This window comes from Rhinatrema bivittatum, chromosome 3 (genome assembly GCF_901001135.1).
Source record: "Rhinatrema bivittatum chromosome 3, aRhiBiv1.1, whole genome shotgun sequence".
Lineage (NCBI taxonomy): Eukaryota > Metazoa > Chordata > Amphibia > Gymnophiona > Rhinatrematidae > Rhinatrema > Rhinatrema bivittatum.
This window is the reverse complement of record NC_042617.1, coordinates 89,802,690-89,820,351: the sequence shown is the minus strand read 5'-3', so window position 1 is coordinate 89,820,351 and position 17,662 is coordinate 89,802,690. Positions and strand designations below refer to the sequence as shown.

The following is a 17,662-nucleotide window of genomic DNA, read 5'->3' as shown; positions in this document are numbered from 1 at the left end:
TAGGAGGAAGCGAAAGAGCAGATGCTGGGGACAGGAGACATGGCAGGTTGTTGGTGGTGAGGGTTAAAAATGGAAATGGAGGTGTTATATGGATAGTGTGTAGATGGAGGAATGGGGAAGGAGGTGGAAGAAATTGGGGGACAAAAGAAACAAAATGCTAGGAAGGGAGAAAATGGAGAGGAAGGTGAGAGCTGAAAGATATTAGAAAAGCCTGAGAGGAATGAGAAGAGATGTAATAAAGAGAAGAGATGGAAGCCAAGAAGAGAAAGATGGAGAGAATGAAGGATAAAAACAGAGCTTGGGTTCTTAGTGGTGGGCTAGAGGCAGCAGTAAGTAGTGGCACCTGGGCAGAATCAGTTTTGTCATCCTTACCGCTCATGTGCAAAACTTATGTGCTGAACAGTAGGGCACATCTGCACACAGCCTGGAAAAAATTAGAGGGAACACTGGCTATCATACCTGTTGAGAGGTTCTGAACTATGCCTGCAGCAGCAGTGTGAAAGATTATATCAGCTCCATCGTTGAGGTAATGAAGGTTGTTGCGGCAATCAAATCCCCTATATCCAAAAATGTGTTCTAAAGCCAGCTCCTACAATAAAACAAAAAAAGTGAAATGAAAAGGAGTGATACAAATTAACTGTAGCCTAATGCAGATTATAAAAATAGAAAAGAAAGAAATTCTGAAAAGGCGAAGATAGCAATCAGCAATTAATAAAGTAATTAGGCTCATTTATATGCTACTGTGAACAGCAGAAGGGAATTCTTATTGCATTAGTCAGTGTGCAAGCCCAAACATGCAAAAAAGCAATACTCTAAGCCTGGGTTGCTCAAACCAGTCCTCAGAGCCCCCTCAGCTAGTTGGGATTTCAGGGTATCCCTAATAATTATGAATGAGAAACATTTGCATATTTTGAAGGCAGTGCATGCAAATACATTGCATGCATTTTTGTAACCCTGCCTAGGGTCACTAAGAAGGTTCCTGGAGGGTTCCTACTCTCCAAGGTTCAGAGAGAAGTCAGAGAGCTCTGTGCCTGTACAGCTCTTGCAATTTGTAAGAATCCTTCTTGTTAAGGAGGGGCAGAAAGAGTATTAGATAAGGTGTCAGCTAAAGTTGAGTGGTAGAATGCTGTAGATAGGATTGGATAATAGTAGGAGGTTCATTCCCCCAAAGGGGATGGGTTTGGGAGTAGATAAATGGTGCTTCCATAGGCACTGCAAGAGAGATGTGAGCAGAAATGATAGGGAGACAAAGCAGTGACAGTCTAAGCTGACTATCCAAGAGAAAAAGGTAGGGAGGTAGAATACTTTGCTGCTCAAGATCACTGAGGGCCAGCCACAGGGAACTCAGCCCTAGAAGTTTCAGGGAATTTGTCCCTGCTGAGAAAGCCAAGGTAAAGACCTTTAAGAGGATTTATCTTTTTGAAAAGATGCCATCCTGGAGACCCTGGGGTTACAATTTTTGTATTTATCTACTGAAGAAGATTTCTGCTGTGAGCTTTTGAACTGGTTTTTGCTGTTACTACTTGGACTGAATTGAGAGAATTATATCTTGCTCTTGCTATCTGAAGATTTTGTTTAGAATTTGGACAATAAATTCTTTTCTATTTTTGGAACCAATCTGCTGTCTGGACATTGAGTTCCTTTGTGTAAGTCTCCCCTTGGGCCTTCCTGAAGATTCCTGGTCCCCACCTACCGAACTGTGGAGGACCCAGAGCTGCAGCAGTGTCTCTCACCACCTGTGCAAAAGGGGGGGGGGGGGGTTTACATATTCATTAGCGATATCCTGAAAACCCATCTGGCTGGGGAAGCCCCAAGGACAAGTTTGAGCACCTCTGCTCTAAGCCAGTGTTTCTCAAATGGGTCCTGGAGTATCCCGCAGGCAGTTTGATTTTCAAGATATCCATAATGAATACACATGAGAGATTTTCACACTCATTAGGGCCGATGCAATACAGTGTGCTCAGCCGAGCGCATTGTATAACCTGCAGTTGGATGCAGGTTGTGTAGGCGCTAACTAATCCCCTTATGCAATAAGGAGATTAGTGCCTCTTCAACGCGGGTCCAACGCAGAGTGAAACTAATAGTGCTCATCACATGCAAATGCACGTGAATAAGACTATTAGCTATTCACTCCCAATGCAAAAAAAAAAAAGTGAGTCTAGGATGCACATTTAGTGATCAGAAATTAATGCCTCCTGGAGCCCTCCTAAAATTAGTACAGAAAAGCAGAAAAAACTGCTTTTCTGTACTGCCTCCTACTTAATATCGTTGGGATATTAAGTAAGAGGAACAACTCTTTAAAAAAATTAAAAAATAAAAGTTTAAAAAAGGCATGGCAGTCAGGTGCAGGAAGCGGACGCTCAGTTCACAATTGTCTGGTTCCTGAACCCCTGGCACATCCATGGTATAGGTAAACAGATGCTGATAAATTTGGTATCCATTTTCCAAACCTGACTGCCGGCATTGTAAGGAGTGAATAAATCAATATTAAAGTGTCGGGCATTTAATATTAATTTATTCACTCCTTCACTTATTGCCCATTGGTCCTTTTCACTGACATTTATCAATGAAAGGACCAATTCCCTTTCAGGACAGCCTTCTGAAAGGAGATTGGTCCTTTCACTTACATGTGACAGTAAATGGACCAATCGGCAATTGGTCCCTTCACTGTCACATGTCAGCACTAAGTGAAGGAGTGAATAAATTAATATTAAGTGCCCGACAGTTTACTATTGATTTATACACTCTGGTGCTGGTAGTCAGGTTAGGAGAACGGACGCTGAATTTATCAGCGTTCTTCATGTGCATGTGCGCTGGTTAGGAAAACAGAGGCTGATAAATTCAGCGTCCATTTTCTTAACTGGCAGACAGCCACTGACAGAGGACCTCTCTCGGGGGTGCACGCTGTCAAAGAGGCACAAGGGGCACGCAGTCACCCCTAGCGCCTCAACAGCATGAGCCCTAATTTAAATATTGCATCGTGGCCCCAGGAGAGGTGCCAGGGGGCATGTTAGGAAAGCGGGTGCTGAACACTCAGCACCCGCTTTCAGCGCAACATTTTTGCATTGGCCCCATTGTGAATATCCTGAAAACCAATCTGGTTAAAGCAGGGGTAGGCAATTCTAGTCCTTGAGTGCTACAAACAGGTTTGTTTTTCAGGATATCCATAATGAATATGCATGAGATATATTTGCATGCACTGCCTCTATTGTATGAAAATATAGCTCATGCATATTCATTGTGGATATCCTGTTTGACGTACTTAAGGACTGGAGTTGCCTACCCCTGGGCTAAAGGGTACTCCAGGACTGGCTTGAGAAACATTGCTCTAAGTTACATTTCCAACAAAACAATTTATTTCACATCTGTATTTCTTTTATAATTTCCACTGTTTCCTTTATAATTGTCACTGGGAGTACAATGTGCCAGGATACGAGTTTCATGCATGTCAGCCATGGAGTAGAAGAGTAGCCTAGTGGTTAGAGCAGCGGGCTATGAGCCAGGAAACCAGAATTCAAGTCCCATTGTTGCTCCTTGTAATCTTGGGCAAGTCACTTTACCCTCCATTGCCTCAGATACAAACTTACAGGCCGATTCAGAAAAACATGCAGCAAGCACACAGGCCACTCTCCTGGGTGCATGATTCAGGAGGGTGGCCTATGCAAATTAGGGCCCACGGTAAAAGGAGGCACTAGGGACACTAGTTTGTCCCTAGTGCCTCCTTTTTGACAGGAGTGGCGGCTGTCAGCGAGTTTGACAGCTGATGCTCAATTTTGCCGGCGTCGGTTCTCAAACCCGCTGACAGCCACAGGTTCGGAAAACAGACGCCGGAATAATTGAGCGTCTGTCTTCAGACCCGCAGCCAATTAAAAAAATTTTTTTTTTAATTTTTACTTTTTTTTTTCTTTTGGGGCCTCCGACTTAATATCACCGGCAGAAATTAATGCCAGCCTTTGGGCAGGCGTTAATTTCTGAAAGTAAAATGTACGGCTTGGCTGCACATTTTACTTTCTGTATCATGCGGGAATAACTAATAGGGCCATCAACATGCATTTGCATGTTGCAGGCGCTATTAGTTTCGGAGGCGGGGGGGGGGGGGGGGGGGGGGGGGGGTTGGACGCGCATTTTCGATGCGCTACTACCCCTTACTGAATAAGGGGTAAAGCTAGCGCGTCAAAAACACGCGTCCAAATGTGGGCTAACAGTGCGCTCCACCAGAGCGCACTGTATTGTATCGGCCTGTTAGATTGTAACCCTCTGAATGTAATCCAATTTGAAAGGCTGTGAAAAGCAGAATATAAAAGTCTAAATAAATAAACTTGGCAATTGTATTAGCTGAATGTCCACTGACAGGTTGGTCGCTACCCCAGACAGTCCAGGGAGAAGGCAGGGGTAGGGATATTTGGCTGGCTGTCGGGGAGGTGGGGAGACCCATTTGATGATCAGATGGCTGGGATTCCACTCCAGTGAAGCAGTCACACCAGACTGCTATTATACCAGCCAGCAGTAGCATAGTATGTTGATGCCCTGCCCCCTGATAAGGAACACTGGAACCCTTCTGGCTTAGCACCTCAGGCAGTTGCACATCTTGCCTGCCTCTCCTGATGCCCCTGTCACCTGATGCTTATTCTGAGTTTATTTATTCAAAGATTTCTTAAGAAACAACTACAATAGTATGGTAGTATTCACATTGATTGCATTGCATTATTTATGTTTGGCACCTCTCTTTTTTCACTAAGGGGCAATTTTGAAAACCGCCTAAGGAATTTGCAGTTCATACCTATGGACTTGCAAGCCAATTTTCAAAGGAAAAATGAGATGTATCGGGTAGATTTTAAAAGGCCCATGTGTGTGGCCGGGCCCGAAAATTCAGGAGCTGAAGTTGTAAAACAAAGAAAAAAACCCCCAAAAGGTAGGATTTAGGGGGTGGGGAAGAGAGGGGAAGAGGGAAGGAATTAAGGTAGGGGAGTAGGGAAGTTCCCTCCCAAATCGCTCCTTAATTGGAGCGGACTAGGAGGGAACTGAGGAAGACCCGAATGCGTCGCAACGTGGAAACTGCAAAAGTCCCCCCTCTTGCGCGTGCTGCCTGCACATACACTCGTGGATTATAAAATACGGCACGCATGTGCGTACAGCCCACGGATTTTATAACATGGGTACATTGGCGCGAGTAAGTTATAAAATCGGCGGGTCCATGTGTGTGTGCCGGGAAGCGCGCACACATGGACACGTATGCGCACGTTTCAAAATCTACCCCTGAGTAATTTGCATTCCCTGTCCTAATTCTGACTCTGGTTACACTGCTTTTTCCCATGGCAAAAAGTGCATGCACTGAGAAGCAGCACCTGCACTTCTGACTACTGAGATGATGGAGTTTTTAGCTCAGTATTTATCTAGCTTACTGCTTAGCTATACAAGAACATTCCTTTCAAAATTGTACTCTAAATGATTTTCATTATTTTGAAACATGAAGCATATAACAGTACATTTAATAAAGGCTCTTAATAGGCCTTCCCTCTTTTTGAATTATAATATGCTACCATGAACTAAACCATGCTCTTTACTTGCTTCTGTCAAAAATCTATCTAAAAATAAGGTCTTGTGTTTGGTTACTGTATTATTTGTTTGGTATAAACAGCTTTGGTTCAAACTTGTTTGAGAAAGGCAGTATATAAGTATACATAATGGGGTAGATTTTAAATATTTGCGCGATCGCGTACTTTTGTTCACGCACCAGGCGCAAACAAAAGTACACTGGATTTTATAAGATACGCGCGTAGCCGCGCGAATCTTATAAAATCCGGGATCGGTGCGCGCAAGGCTGCTGATTTTGGGCAGCCTGCGCGCGCCGAGCCGCGCAGCCTGCCTACGTTCCCTCCGAGGCCGCTCCGAAATCAGAGCGGCCTCGGAGGGAACTTTCTTTCTCCCTCCCCTCCCTTCCCCTACCTAACCCACCCCCCCCCGGCCCTATCTAACCCCCCCCCCACCTTTATCCATGGATTTATGCCTCCCGGAGGCAGATGTAAATCCGCGCGCGTCAGCCAAGACCCGACCCGAGGGCTGTTCCGGAGGGTGCGGCCACGCCCCCGGGCCAGCGCCACGCCCCCGGGCCCGCCCCCCCAAACGCCGCGTCATTTGGCGACACGCCCCCAACACACCCCTTTCAGGAAGCCCTGGGTCTTATGCGCGTCCCGGGGCTCTGCGTGCGCCGGCGGCCTATGCAAAATAGGCACGCCAGCGCGCGAGGGCCGTGTGCGCGTAAATCCGGCTGGATTTACGCACGCAGGGCATTTAAAATCCGCCGGAATATAAGTGATTTTTGAAAAAGGTGCCATGTTCATGCATTGCAGATTTTACAAAATTCGGATGCCTGGTTAGTGATTCGCAGTGTCCCTTTGGAACATATGGCACTGCTGTATCAACTTCATTGGCTTCCACTGAAGCAGCGAATTAAATTTAAAATGTTATCGCTCATCCTTAAATCAGTCAATATGAATGCTCCGAATTATTTGACTAAATTGTTCAAGCCTTACTTAACAACAAGGTCATGTCACTCTCAGGCCAAATTTTTTTGGCTGTCCCACCTATCAAAGACAGTTATTTACAAGGTTAAGTTACAAGGTTACTAGCCTTTTCAGTTATAGGCCCACCTTGTGGAAACAATTGCCTGCTTCCCTGCCTTTTTATTTTGAGAGGCATTTGAATAATGCTAAAGTGTGAATCAAGCTTTGGATAATATTAGGCCCAGGTTTAGGTTTTTCACAAGCTTGTATATTTGTTTATTTTATGTAAAATATACTAGGGCAGATTTTCAAAGGGTTACGCGCGTAACCCCCGAAAATCTGCCCCTTCCACCCCCTGCGCACGCCCCGGGACACGCGTAAGTCCCGAGGCTTTCCTGGAGGGGGGGGGGCGTGTTGCGGCCGGCGTGCCATCGGGGGGCGTTCCAGGGGCGGGGCCGTCGGCATGGTTCCGGCCCAGGGGTATTCCTGGGACGTGGCTGTGGCCTCCAGACTGGAATATGGTGCACCAGCAGCCGGCCGGTGCGCGCAAGTTACACCTGCCTCAGGCAGGTGTAACTTGCCTCAGGCAAGGTGTAACTTGTACAATAAAGGTTGGAGGAGGCAATTAGTTAGGGCTGGGGGGTGGGTTAGATAGGGGAAGGGAGGAGAAGGTGGGGGGGGGGGGGAGCAAGGAAAGTTTCCTCCAAGGTCGCTCCGATTTCGGAGGGAAGTAATAACAATTACAGAGACAGGTGCAGCTCTTACTTAGGGAAAACAGAAGCTCTCTAGCATACAGATTTCAGGTGCAAGAGGCTACAGGGTACACTGAGGGCCACGTCTAGTGAGAAATATCAATATATGCAAACAGGGTGAGTCTAAGTTTAGCCATCTATTCTAGACAGGCTACAACAGGCTGTAAGCAGGTTTGCTGCATGGTGCCTAAGTCAACCTGTATAGGAGACATCTGATGGAAATGTTTTTAAGATCTGCAGTGGCAGAGAATGAAACTGTCATAGCTTGTGAAGGGACAGTTGCTATGAGAAAATAAATGTATGTTTTTGCTGTAACTGCCTGGTTTCTCTCAGAATGGTGTCTCCAAATGGATGGGTTTTTTTGGGGTTTTTTTTTGCATACTCTGAAAGTAGGGATCTCTATTGAAAAACATTTCAGTTCATTTGTTTGGATTGATGATTTGGTTTGGGACCACAAATTATTAGTTTTCCATTAAAGACAAATGGGGAAAGCAATGAGTCCTATTTTGGGCTCTAAAAGTGGGGTTTTCTATCCAGGTTTAGTGAAACTTGCAAGCATCAGCAGCAGAGAGAAAAACACTGCAAGAGTAGCATGAATAGCCCTAGGCCCTGTGACAGGGAAAACTAGCCCAAACAGAGGTAGGAACACCCAAATAGGGCAAAGCAGCACCGTGGCAATAATAGTGGTATGAAGATCCCAAGGCACCAGAAGAGGGGTAAAGGGTACCAACAGTGGCAAGAATACCTCAAGGCACTGTGAGAGGGATAAGAGCAGACTAGGCAGTAACAGTGGCAAAACACAGCAAGTCACTGAACCAGGAGAGAGACAAGTTGGGAGGAACAGACCGAGCTGCAAGAATGGTATAACAAAACAGCAAGGTGCAAAACCAGGAAAAAGGCAGGGACTAAGGAGAGGGTATGGCAGCAGGAGCACACCAGACTGCAGCAGAAGGTTCCAGGTTCCCAAGACATTCAAAGACGGTCAGGAGAGGAGAAGATTTTTTTTTTCTTCTTTTTTAGGTTTCTGTTATAGGGCCAAAGCATCTCAGTATAACCAATAAAGAAAAAGGGTGGGAGGAAAAGATAGGACATAAGAACATAAGAAAATGCCATACTGGGTCAGACCAAGGGTCCATCAAGCCCAGCATCCTGTTTCCAACAGTGGCCAATCCAGGCCATAAGAACCTGGCAAGTACCCAAAAACTAAGTCTATTCCATGTAACCATTGCTAATGGCAGTGGCTATTCTCTAAGTGAACTTAATAGCAGGTAATGGACTTCTCCTCCAAGAACGTATCCAATCCTTTTTTAAACACAGCTATACTAACTGCACTAACCACATTCTCTGGCAACAAATTCCAGAGTTTAATTGTGCGTTGAGTAAAAAAGAACTTTCTTCGATTAGTTTTAAATGTGCCCCATGCTAACTTCATGGAGTGCCCCCTAGTCTTTCTACTATCCGAAAGAGTAAATAACCGATTCACATCTACCCGTTCTAGACCTCTCATGATTTTAAACACCTCTATCATATCCCCCCTCAGTCGTCTCTTCTCCAAGCTGAAAAGTCCTAACCTCTTTAGTCTTTCCTCATAGGGGAGTTGTTCCATTCCCCTTATCATTTTGGTAGCCCTTCTCTGTACCTTCTCCATCGCAATTATATCTTTTTTGAGATGCAGCGACCAGAATTGGAGGAAATGCCCGTGTCGGGGTGAACCTGCTTCAGCACTTTGTACACGTAGATGGAATAGCTCTCCCTCCTGCCTTTCCTTCTTTTCTTGCCGTCCTTTTTCTGGGTCTTGCTCACGGCTTTCTTGGAGCCCTTCTTGGGAGCAGGGGCGGATTTAGCAGGCTCGGGCATCTTCGCGACTTAGTATCAAAAGAACATAAGAAATTGCCATACTGGGTCAAACCAAGGGTCCATCAAGCCCAGCATCCTGTTTCCAACAGAGGCCAAACCAGGTCACAAGAACTTAGCAAGTACCCAAACACCAAGAAGATCCCACACTACTAATGCAATTAAAAGCAGTGGCTATTCCGTAAGTCAACTCGATTAATAGCAGTTAATGGACTTCTCCTCCAAGAACTTATCCAAACCTTTTTTGAACCCAGCTACATCAACTGCACTAACCACATCCTCCGGCAACAAATTCCAGAGCTTAATTGTGCGTTGTGTGAAAAAGAATTTTCTCCGATTAGTCTTAAATGTGCTACTTGCTAACTTCATGGAATGCCCCCTAGTCCTTCTATTATCTGAAAGTGTAAATAACCGATTCACATCTACTCATCCAAGACCTCTCATGATCTTAAAGACCTCTATCATAGTTCAGGATGGAGTTTTCTTTAAAAATAGCTTAGTACCCTCTTTAAGTAAAAAAAACATACAGATGATGAAATTAGGAAGTTAAATGAGTTGGTTAAGGTTATACATCTATTAAGCAAAAGTGACTGCAGTCATAACTTGATCTCTATTTCATGGCTCTGCAGTCCCATGAATATACTTTCTGTGCAGTCAGGGATGGCCAGCTCTGATCCTTGAGGAGCACAAAAAAGTAGTTTTTTAAAATATAGACAAAGATTATCCCAGTGTGTTCTGACCTGGCAGGTCTGAATTTCCAGTGCAAAAGGAAGATATTTATTGGAAGAAAAATCAAGGGATTGGTGATTTTGCTTTTCTGGTGTATACTTCTCTAGGTTGGAGATTCACATGGAACAAGCAGGTATAAAACAAGCTCAATGGCATTAATTTAGGAACACTATATTCAGATGCTAAAGATGCACAAACAAGATCAGGTTTACATGATATCTGCTGTGAATATTTATCAGACATATTTGCTTACAGTATTAGAACCTAGTTAAGTCATATATTTAGCTTGTCCTGAAAATCAAATCAATTTGTAGATATTGAGGACTAGAGTTAAGTAATTTTACTATGAATAAAATTAATCTATAAATTTTGGTTATAAAGGTACTCATCAAAGTTGAAAATTTGTTCTCAAGGTAGAAAATAAACATAATTTTCTTTGCTTTTACTAATTTTTACTCTTGTAAGAAAAGGTATTTTTTATCTCAGTTTTTTTTAACCAGAAATGTTTAGTCAAAATTAGCGTCTCAGTGAGGCATTCATTTTCAGCCCGATTTTTAATGACCCACACGCGTAACACACAGAGGGTACATGCGCGGCCGGGCCTTGTGCACACTGGGATGGATTTTCAAAGGGTTATGCGCGTAACCCCGAAAACCAACTCCTGCACGTGCCGAGCCTATTTTGCATAGGCTTGGCAACGCGCGCAAGCCCCGGGCTTGAAAAAAGGGGCGGGGAGTGGGCGGTCTGGGGCGGGGCGAGGGTGTGGCCAGAGGCCTCCGAAGGCCTGCTAGGCCGGGGAATCACACACCAGCACTCGGCCGGCGCGGGCAACCTACGCCTGCCCAGAGGCGGGCGCAACTTCAATAATAAAGGTAGGGGGGGAATTTAGGTAGGGTTGGGGGGCGGGTTAGACAGGGGAAGGGAGGGGAAGGTGTGGAGGGAACGGGGAAAGCCATCGGGGCTCCCCTAGGGCTCAGCGCGCACAAGGTGCACAAGTGTGCACCCCCTTGCGTGCGCCGACCCGTATTTTATTTATTTTTTATTTATTTAAAATATTTATATACCGTTTTACCAATACAGGATTGACCAAAGCGGTTTACAATAATAATAAACACAAAAAATCAAAGGTTCAACAGTAAAGGGTTATTGCACTCCACGACAATTCCAAACAGGAAGGAGAGAGAGAGAGTGAGAGAGAGAGAGAGAGAGAGAGAGAGAGAGAGAGAGAGAGAGAGAGAGAGAGAGAGAGAGAGAGAGAGAGAGAGACTCGCTACAGTGCCTATGCCCTAGACAGGTATTTGTATCCCTATGGGAGGGCCACCTAGTAACTCGAGGTGGGGATTAGGTATGAGCGTAGGGGGTTGGGGGCCACTTTCACATTCAACATGAGACGTACGGAAAGAACAGTGGTCTCTAGTGAAGATTTGCTGGCCGTCGGAGTGAGGAAACTCACTCCAAGAAGAGATTTGGGCAACATTCTCTCCACCTAGCTTGGTGTCCATCAAGCTAGGTGGAGAGAATGTTGCCCAAATCTCTTCTTGGAGTGAGTTTCCTCACTCCGACGGCCAGCAAATCTTCACTAGAGACCACTGTTCTTTCCGTACGTCTCATGTTGAATGTGAAAGTGGCCCCCAACCCCCTACGCTCATTCCTAATCCCCACCTCGAGTTACTAGGTGGCCCTCCCATAGGGATACAAATCCCTGTCTAGGGCATAGGCACTATAGCAAGGCTCTCTCCAGTTTCATATAACATGTTGCTTGCAGCACCTAAGAGTGGAAATAGGCTGTTTGGACACTTTCGTGTACTGCGAAGATTCATTGGTTGTTTTATCGCGGTGCACGATGTTTTCGCGATTTGCGAATCCATTTCCGCAAATGGCGAAAACATCGCATGACACGATGTTTCCCCGCTGCACGAAAAATGCCTTATTTGCCTGGGACACGCCCCCTCATGCGTTACCACTGCGATATTGGAAAATGAGGCCCATAATCTGTATCGTGATCAATATAAAAAATAAAACTTTTTAAAACTATATCATAGGAAGAATACTTTAAATAATTAACTATTTTAAGCAAAAATTACAGCAGATAGAAAAGATATACAATCATGACAATCAAGATGATTAAAGATCCTCCTAATATTAAAATATTAAAGTTAAAAACACCGACATATATAATTGGATTAACAGCTACTGGGAGGGGTCAGTCTTCCCAAATGCTTCCGTAAAGAAGTAAGTTTTTAACGCTTTCTTAAAATCATTTCTGCTTGATATTTGTCTTAAAGGATCAGCAATGAGTTCCACAAAATGGGGCCGGCCACCAAAAAGGCTCTTTGCCTAGTAATATTTAAAGCAGCCGGGTCGGCGCGTGCTCCAGGTAGCACGTGCACATGGATGCGTGCGCGTTCTTTTTTCAAAATCTACCCCTTTATTTTTATTAGTATTTATCAATTGCTTTCCAGATAAAAATAAAACAATAAAGAGAAAATGCCGTACTTAATATATGCCACCCATTTAACCATCAGCTCACTTCAGCAAGATCTTCAAACCTTTTCTTTTTTTTTAAACTTTATATTTATTAAATTTCCACAAATTAATGAACAAAATAAACATTTCAAGATATAAAGGTAACAGAAATGAGTCAAAAACTTTAAAGCAAACAATTATACAGAGGCTAAACAAAACCTAATCTGAAGACCTCTATTAATCCCATCATAAAGATAAGGGGGGGGGGGGGAATTAGGAAGCTACAATTAAAAACAGTAAATATAAATAAGGAAAAAAAGGAAAAGTTTAGAGGTTATGTTACAAAAGCGGTCTGAAGAACCTAGGAGGTAGCATTAGAATTATGAACTGCAGCTTCCGCATCCACAAGTTAACTTCAGTTGATTAGGATCAACAAGAACATAACGTATATTCTCAAGTTTTACTAAACATTTGCAAGGAAAAAATTCTCCACCCAAAGCAAGTACTTGCTGATGAAGTTTTAGAAAGTGCTTGCCTCTTGCTTGAGTTTCAAAAGCAACATCAGGAAATATTCACATCTTTTGACCCATAAACAGAGCATTTTTATTTCTAAAGAAAAGCTGCATAATAGAATTATTATCAGATTCAAAGATAAAGGAAATCAATAGGGTGGCCTTAATTTCTATTCCAGACTGATAACTCTCAAGAAAAGCAGTCAGCTCTAAAGTGAGTGTAGTAATCTGATTTTGAGCATCATCTGATTGAATTGAAGGGTTCACAACATGTTTCTTCTGGGGGTAGAAATAGAAATGTTCATAACACCAATAATGTTCCAGGTGGACTCTAGGGAAATCTCACCTTGTCCTCCGTAAATACCCACATGGGGTGCAGGTGGCAGGCACGGGAGAGAAGAACTTGCCCCTTCACAGGGCAATCTAGTTTCATCGGAGGCCTTTGACATAACCAACCCTCCTCAGACTTCCTCCTGCCTCACCGGACAATGAAGCCAAATCCAGCAGCCTCGCCGTGCCTGGAGGGACCAATTGAGCTCCTTCCTCCAGCGACTCTGCTTCTTTCAGGTTTGCTGCAGCACTCAAAGCCACCACTCCTAGGCTCACTGCAGAGAATGGAGGAAGGGACCGCATATCTGGGCTGAGCAATACCTATACTGAAGTAGCAATTTATTCCACAGTGGGGGGAAGTGCTACAGTAAAAGCTCAATTTTGTAAGCTCACATGACGAAAGGCTTTTACTAGGGATGTGAATCGTGTGATCGATTGTCTTAACGATCGATTTTGGCTGGGGGGGAGGAAAATCTGATCGTCATGTTTTGTTTTTTTTAAAAATTGTTAAAAATCGTAAATCGGGGGAGGGCGGGAAAACCGGCACACCAAAACAACCCTAAAACCCACCCCGACCCTTTAAAACAAATCCCCCACCCTCCTGACCCCCACAAGACTTGCCAAAAGTCCAGCTGGGGTCCGGGAGCGACCTCCTGCACTCGCGCCGTATTGCCAATATTCAAAATGACATAGTGAGGGCAAAGGTAGCGCCGGCGCCATTTTGAATATTGGCAATATGGCGCGAGTGCAGGAGGTCGCTCCCGGACCCCTGCTGGACTTTTGGCAAGTCTTGTGGGGGTCAGGAGGCCCCCCCCCAAGCTGGCCAAAAGTCCCTGGGGGTCCAGCGGGGGTCCGGGAGCGATCTCCTGCACTCGTGACGTCGGGTGTCAGGAACCAAAATGGCGCCGGCGCTACCTTTGCCCTGTCATATGGTAAGGGCAAAGGGCCACCGGCGCCATTTCTATTAATGCAGCCGTGGCCCGAGAGCGGGAGATCGCGCCGGGACCCCCCCCCCCCCCCCCCACTGGACCCCAGGTAATTTAAAACATTTGGGGGGGTTCGGGAGGGTGGGGGATTTGTTTTAAAGGGTCAGGGTGGGTTTTAGGGTTGTTTTGGTGTGCCGGTTTTTCCGCCCTCCCCCGATTTACGATTTTTTGACGATAAATTGGGGGAATTTTTATTGTATCGTGGCTCTAACGATTTTTGACGATTTAAAATATATCTGACGATTGTTTTAAATCGTCAAAAAACGATTCACATCCCTAGCTTTTACTGATGGAAGCTGCAGCTAGCACTTCTATGAAGATTGGGAAACCCGACCATTAAAGTACCATTTTAATTTACCACTAAAATGTGGAGGACATAGCCATCTCATGATCTTAAATGCTAGTACCTTACATTTAAACTGACACCGTAATGCAACAGGCAGCCAACGTAGTTGTAATAGTAACAGTGCAGCCAGATCCCACAGAGTACTCTTAGTTAAAAGTCACGCGGCAGCTTTCTGCATAATCTGTGACTTACGGGTTAAAGAGTTAAAGTAAAGCAAAAACATCTGACCTCAACCAACTTCTTTTTTTTGGTGATGTTATTCTTTTGTAGTTTTTCAGGTTGAGGAGCAGCTCTGTTAACCGGTGGCCTAAAACAAAGAAGAATACAAGGAGGTAACCAAAAGAGCAGACAAATGCAAAAAGAAGAGAAGAAAACTTTCAGAACTAAACTTTAGATCTTTTAGATCTAATGTATATATTTACCGTATACAGTTCAAAGTATGTTTGCAAAATATATTGAAGAACATGCTACAAACTTTTGTTCACATCAAATAAACTATTTCAATTGAAACTGAATAAAATACAAGAACAGGTTGTAAACCCTCAAATAAATCAAGTAAATAATATCTTATTCTAAATACTGCCAATATAGTAAGTAGATGACCAAGCCTCATTATTCATGAAAAAAATAGTTTGCTACCAATAAGGAAAAATCATTCAGAAATTGCAAGTACATCTGAATATATATATATATTCATTCTGAATAATATATATATATATATTCATTCTGATTAATATAGCTTTCCAATGAGAAATTCCAGTTTGTTATATGTATCTTTTACACTTTAATTATGAAAAGAGGTTCTGTATATTTATTTAACTTAATATTAATTCAATTTTAATCAGTTAATTGTCAATTTTAATTGTTCTACAAAAATGAGAATTTTAATTTGAACTTGATTCAAAATAGTTCTCATACAATATATATTATGTAATAATTCACAAAGCACAATGATGTAAGAATAATCAAATAATACAATGATGAAATATAAGTCACAGTAACATAAAAGACAAATGGTACATGTTAAGGTGAAATCAATAATCTTATTCATAGCGATGTTCTTTACATCGCTCTCTGCTTTAATGTGTGTGTGCGTGTATGTGTGTGAAAGGGGTATTAGATTCCGAAGACAGCCAACTCTGGGCCCTGACATTTACAGTATAGGGTACTGATATGCTGACATTAGGGATAAAGCACAGGACTGCTTCTATGGCTAAGTCCAAAACCAAAGTACGTTCAAGCAGCATTGTCTGAATTATTAGGAAGGCTGCTCACCATGTAAAAATGTTGTTAGCAGTAATTTTGATATGGGTTTGACAGTTGCATGGTTTTGATTGTAAGTGTTACTATTTAATTAAATATTTTGATATTTTGGAAGAACAGCAAGGAACAACAGCTTGCGCTGTTCGTGACATTTAGTTAAGTACTCCATTTAAATTTCATCTCATCAAGCATAGCTTTAAGACTTTTCTTGATTTCTCTCAAAGCATTATCTGAAGATTCTATTTATGCCCACATATTTTGATTATCAGCTGAATAGGCAGAAAATATTTGAAAATAAAATTAAGCAAAATTAAATATAAAGAATCACAATGGAAGTAAACACATGAAAAGGATCAATTGAAAAAGCTGTTTTACTATCCAATTTAGAGGTTTTTTGACTAAAGATTTTGCCTCATTCAACCAATTCATAAGGTAGCTGCTTGAGAATTGGCACCTGAAGTCTTTTTCCTCCATTACATCAAAATATTTAATTAGTAAACATTTAATTAATTTTCAAATATTGCTGACATTGAAGATTATGGACATTTTGTGATCATCTATTAGCAAACATAACCGTGTGTATTTTTAAAAACTTTTTATATCTTTCATTGCCGGAATTGCATTTTTGACTATCATTTATGTATCTGGGGGTCTTTCTATTTGCTCCAAGTATTACTATCCTTAACGTAATGCATGGGAGTAACCTGAACAGAGTGGCAATTACTACCCTTAACAGACACATGATGGTAAACTGCACACAGCAGCAGTTACTACCATAAGAAGATTGCTGGGCACACTGGATGGACAATTTGGTCTTTTTTGCTGACAATACTATGTTAGGTTACATACAATCTATTGGAGCAGTAGGTTCTAGTGAAATTAAACCTCAGTCTATGAAACTATATTGGGGGTTCATGTTTGAGCATCCCTAAACTATAGTAGGTGTAGCTTTGGAAAAAGCTACTAGATTCACACAGAAACATGTATGATATAACCAGTATGAACAAGAAAATTTAAAGATAATTTCTGCACAGGACATTTTCATGTTTTTGACTTTTTAATTTTTTTTAAACTGTAACAAATGATGTGCTAGAAAAAACTCAACCAAACAGTAATAGATCATATTGGTGGGGGTGGAAGGGGAATAGAACAAGGAGCTAAGAGTAACAGATAAGAATGAGAGAAAAAATGTGTGAGGCTTGCTGGGCAGACTGGATGGGCCATTTGGTCTTCTTCTGCCGTCATTTCTATGTTTCTATGTTTCTATATTAATAGACAGCTCTGGATTTCTTTTTGACACCTTCAGTGAAGAAATTAAATACATGCTCACAATTGCAGCTATCAAAATATAGCTTAATTTATGAACATTTAAGGATTATTCTATGTGCAAATTTGAATTCATGTTGGTACAGAATCTACATTATGACAAGTACATGAGATTTTCACTACTAGATTTTCATATGTTCACAGCCAATTGTTATGTACAACTACCTGGATGTTTTTTTGTTTTGTTTTTTTTAACTGAAATGATGAATAAGAAAGCTGGCTGACTTTCAAAGAAACAGGAAAATGGAATATGAGAATATCGATTGACTTAGCAGAGATGTTACACAAGCATTGGTATGTATCTATACTCAGAAACTGATGATCTCATGACATTGAAGGACTGAAAGAGTTACCTTGATCCCCTTGCAAGCAGCAAATAAAGCCAAGTAAGACACTTAGTACAGTTTGCTGAGTATTTCTGACTATTGTATTCATGCACAAGCACTTCAGAATTGAACAGTCATTCCTGTGTTGCACAAATCATGCTTTTCAAGCATGCCAGCAATAAATGAAACAGAAATTAAAGAGTGCACCAGTCTACAAATTCAGAAATCGCATACCCTGGCATCACTCGGCAAACTCTGCACTAAAGCTC

General features: G+C 42.6%; 1 protein-coding gene across 1 annotated transcript in view; it reads right to left on the bottom strand.

Moving 5' to 3' along the window:
• EML6 (EMAP like 6) overlaps positions 1–17,662 on the bottom strand; it is an 815,949-nt gene that overhangs the window by 155,465 nt on the left and 642,822 nt on the right. Inside the window, exons 28-29 of the mRNA XM_029593447.1 lie at positions 14,707–14,785; positions 460–589 (exon numbers count right to left, since the gene is read on the bottom strand). Of these exons, the coding sequence (XP_029449307.1) occupies positions 460–589; positions 14,707–14,785 (209 nt within the window). The remainder of the gene's footprint in view (positions 1–459; positions 590–14,706; positions 14,786–17,662) is intronic.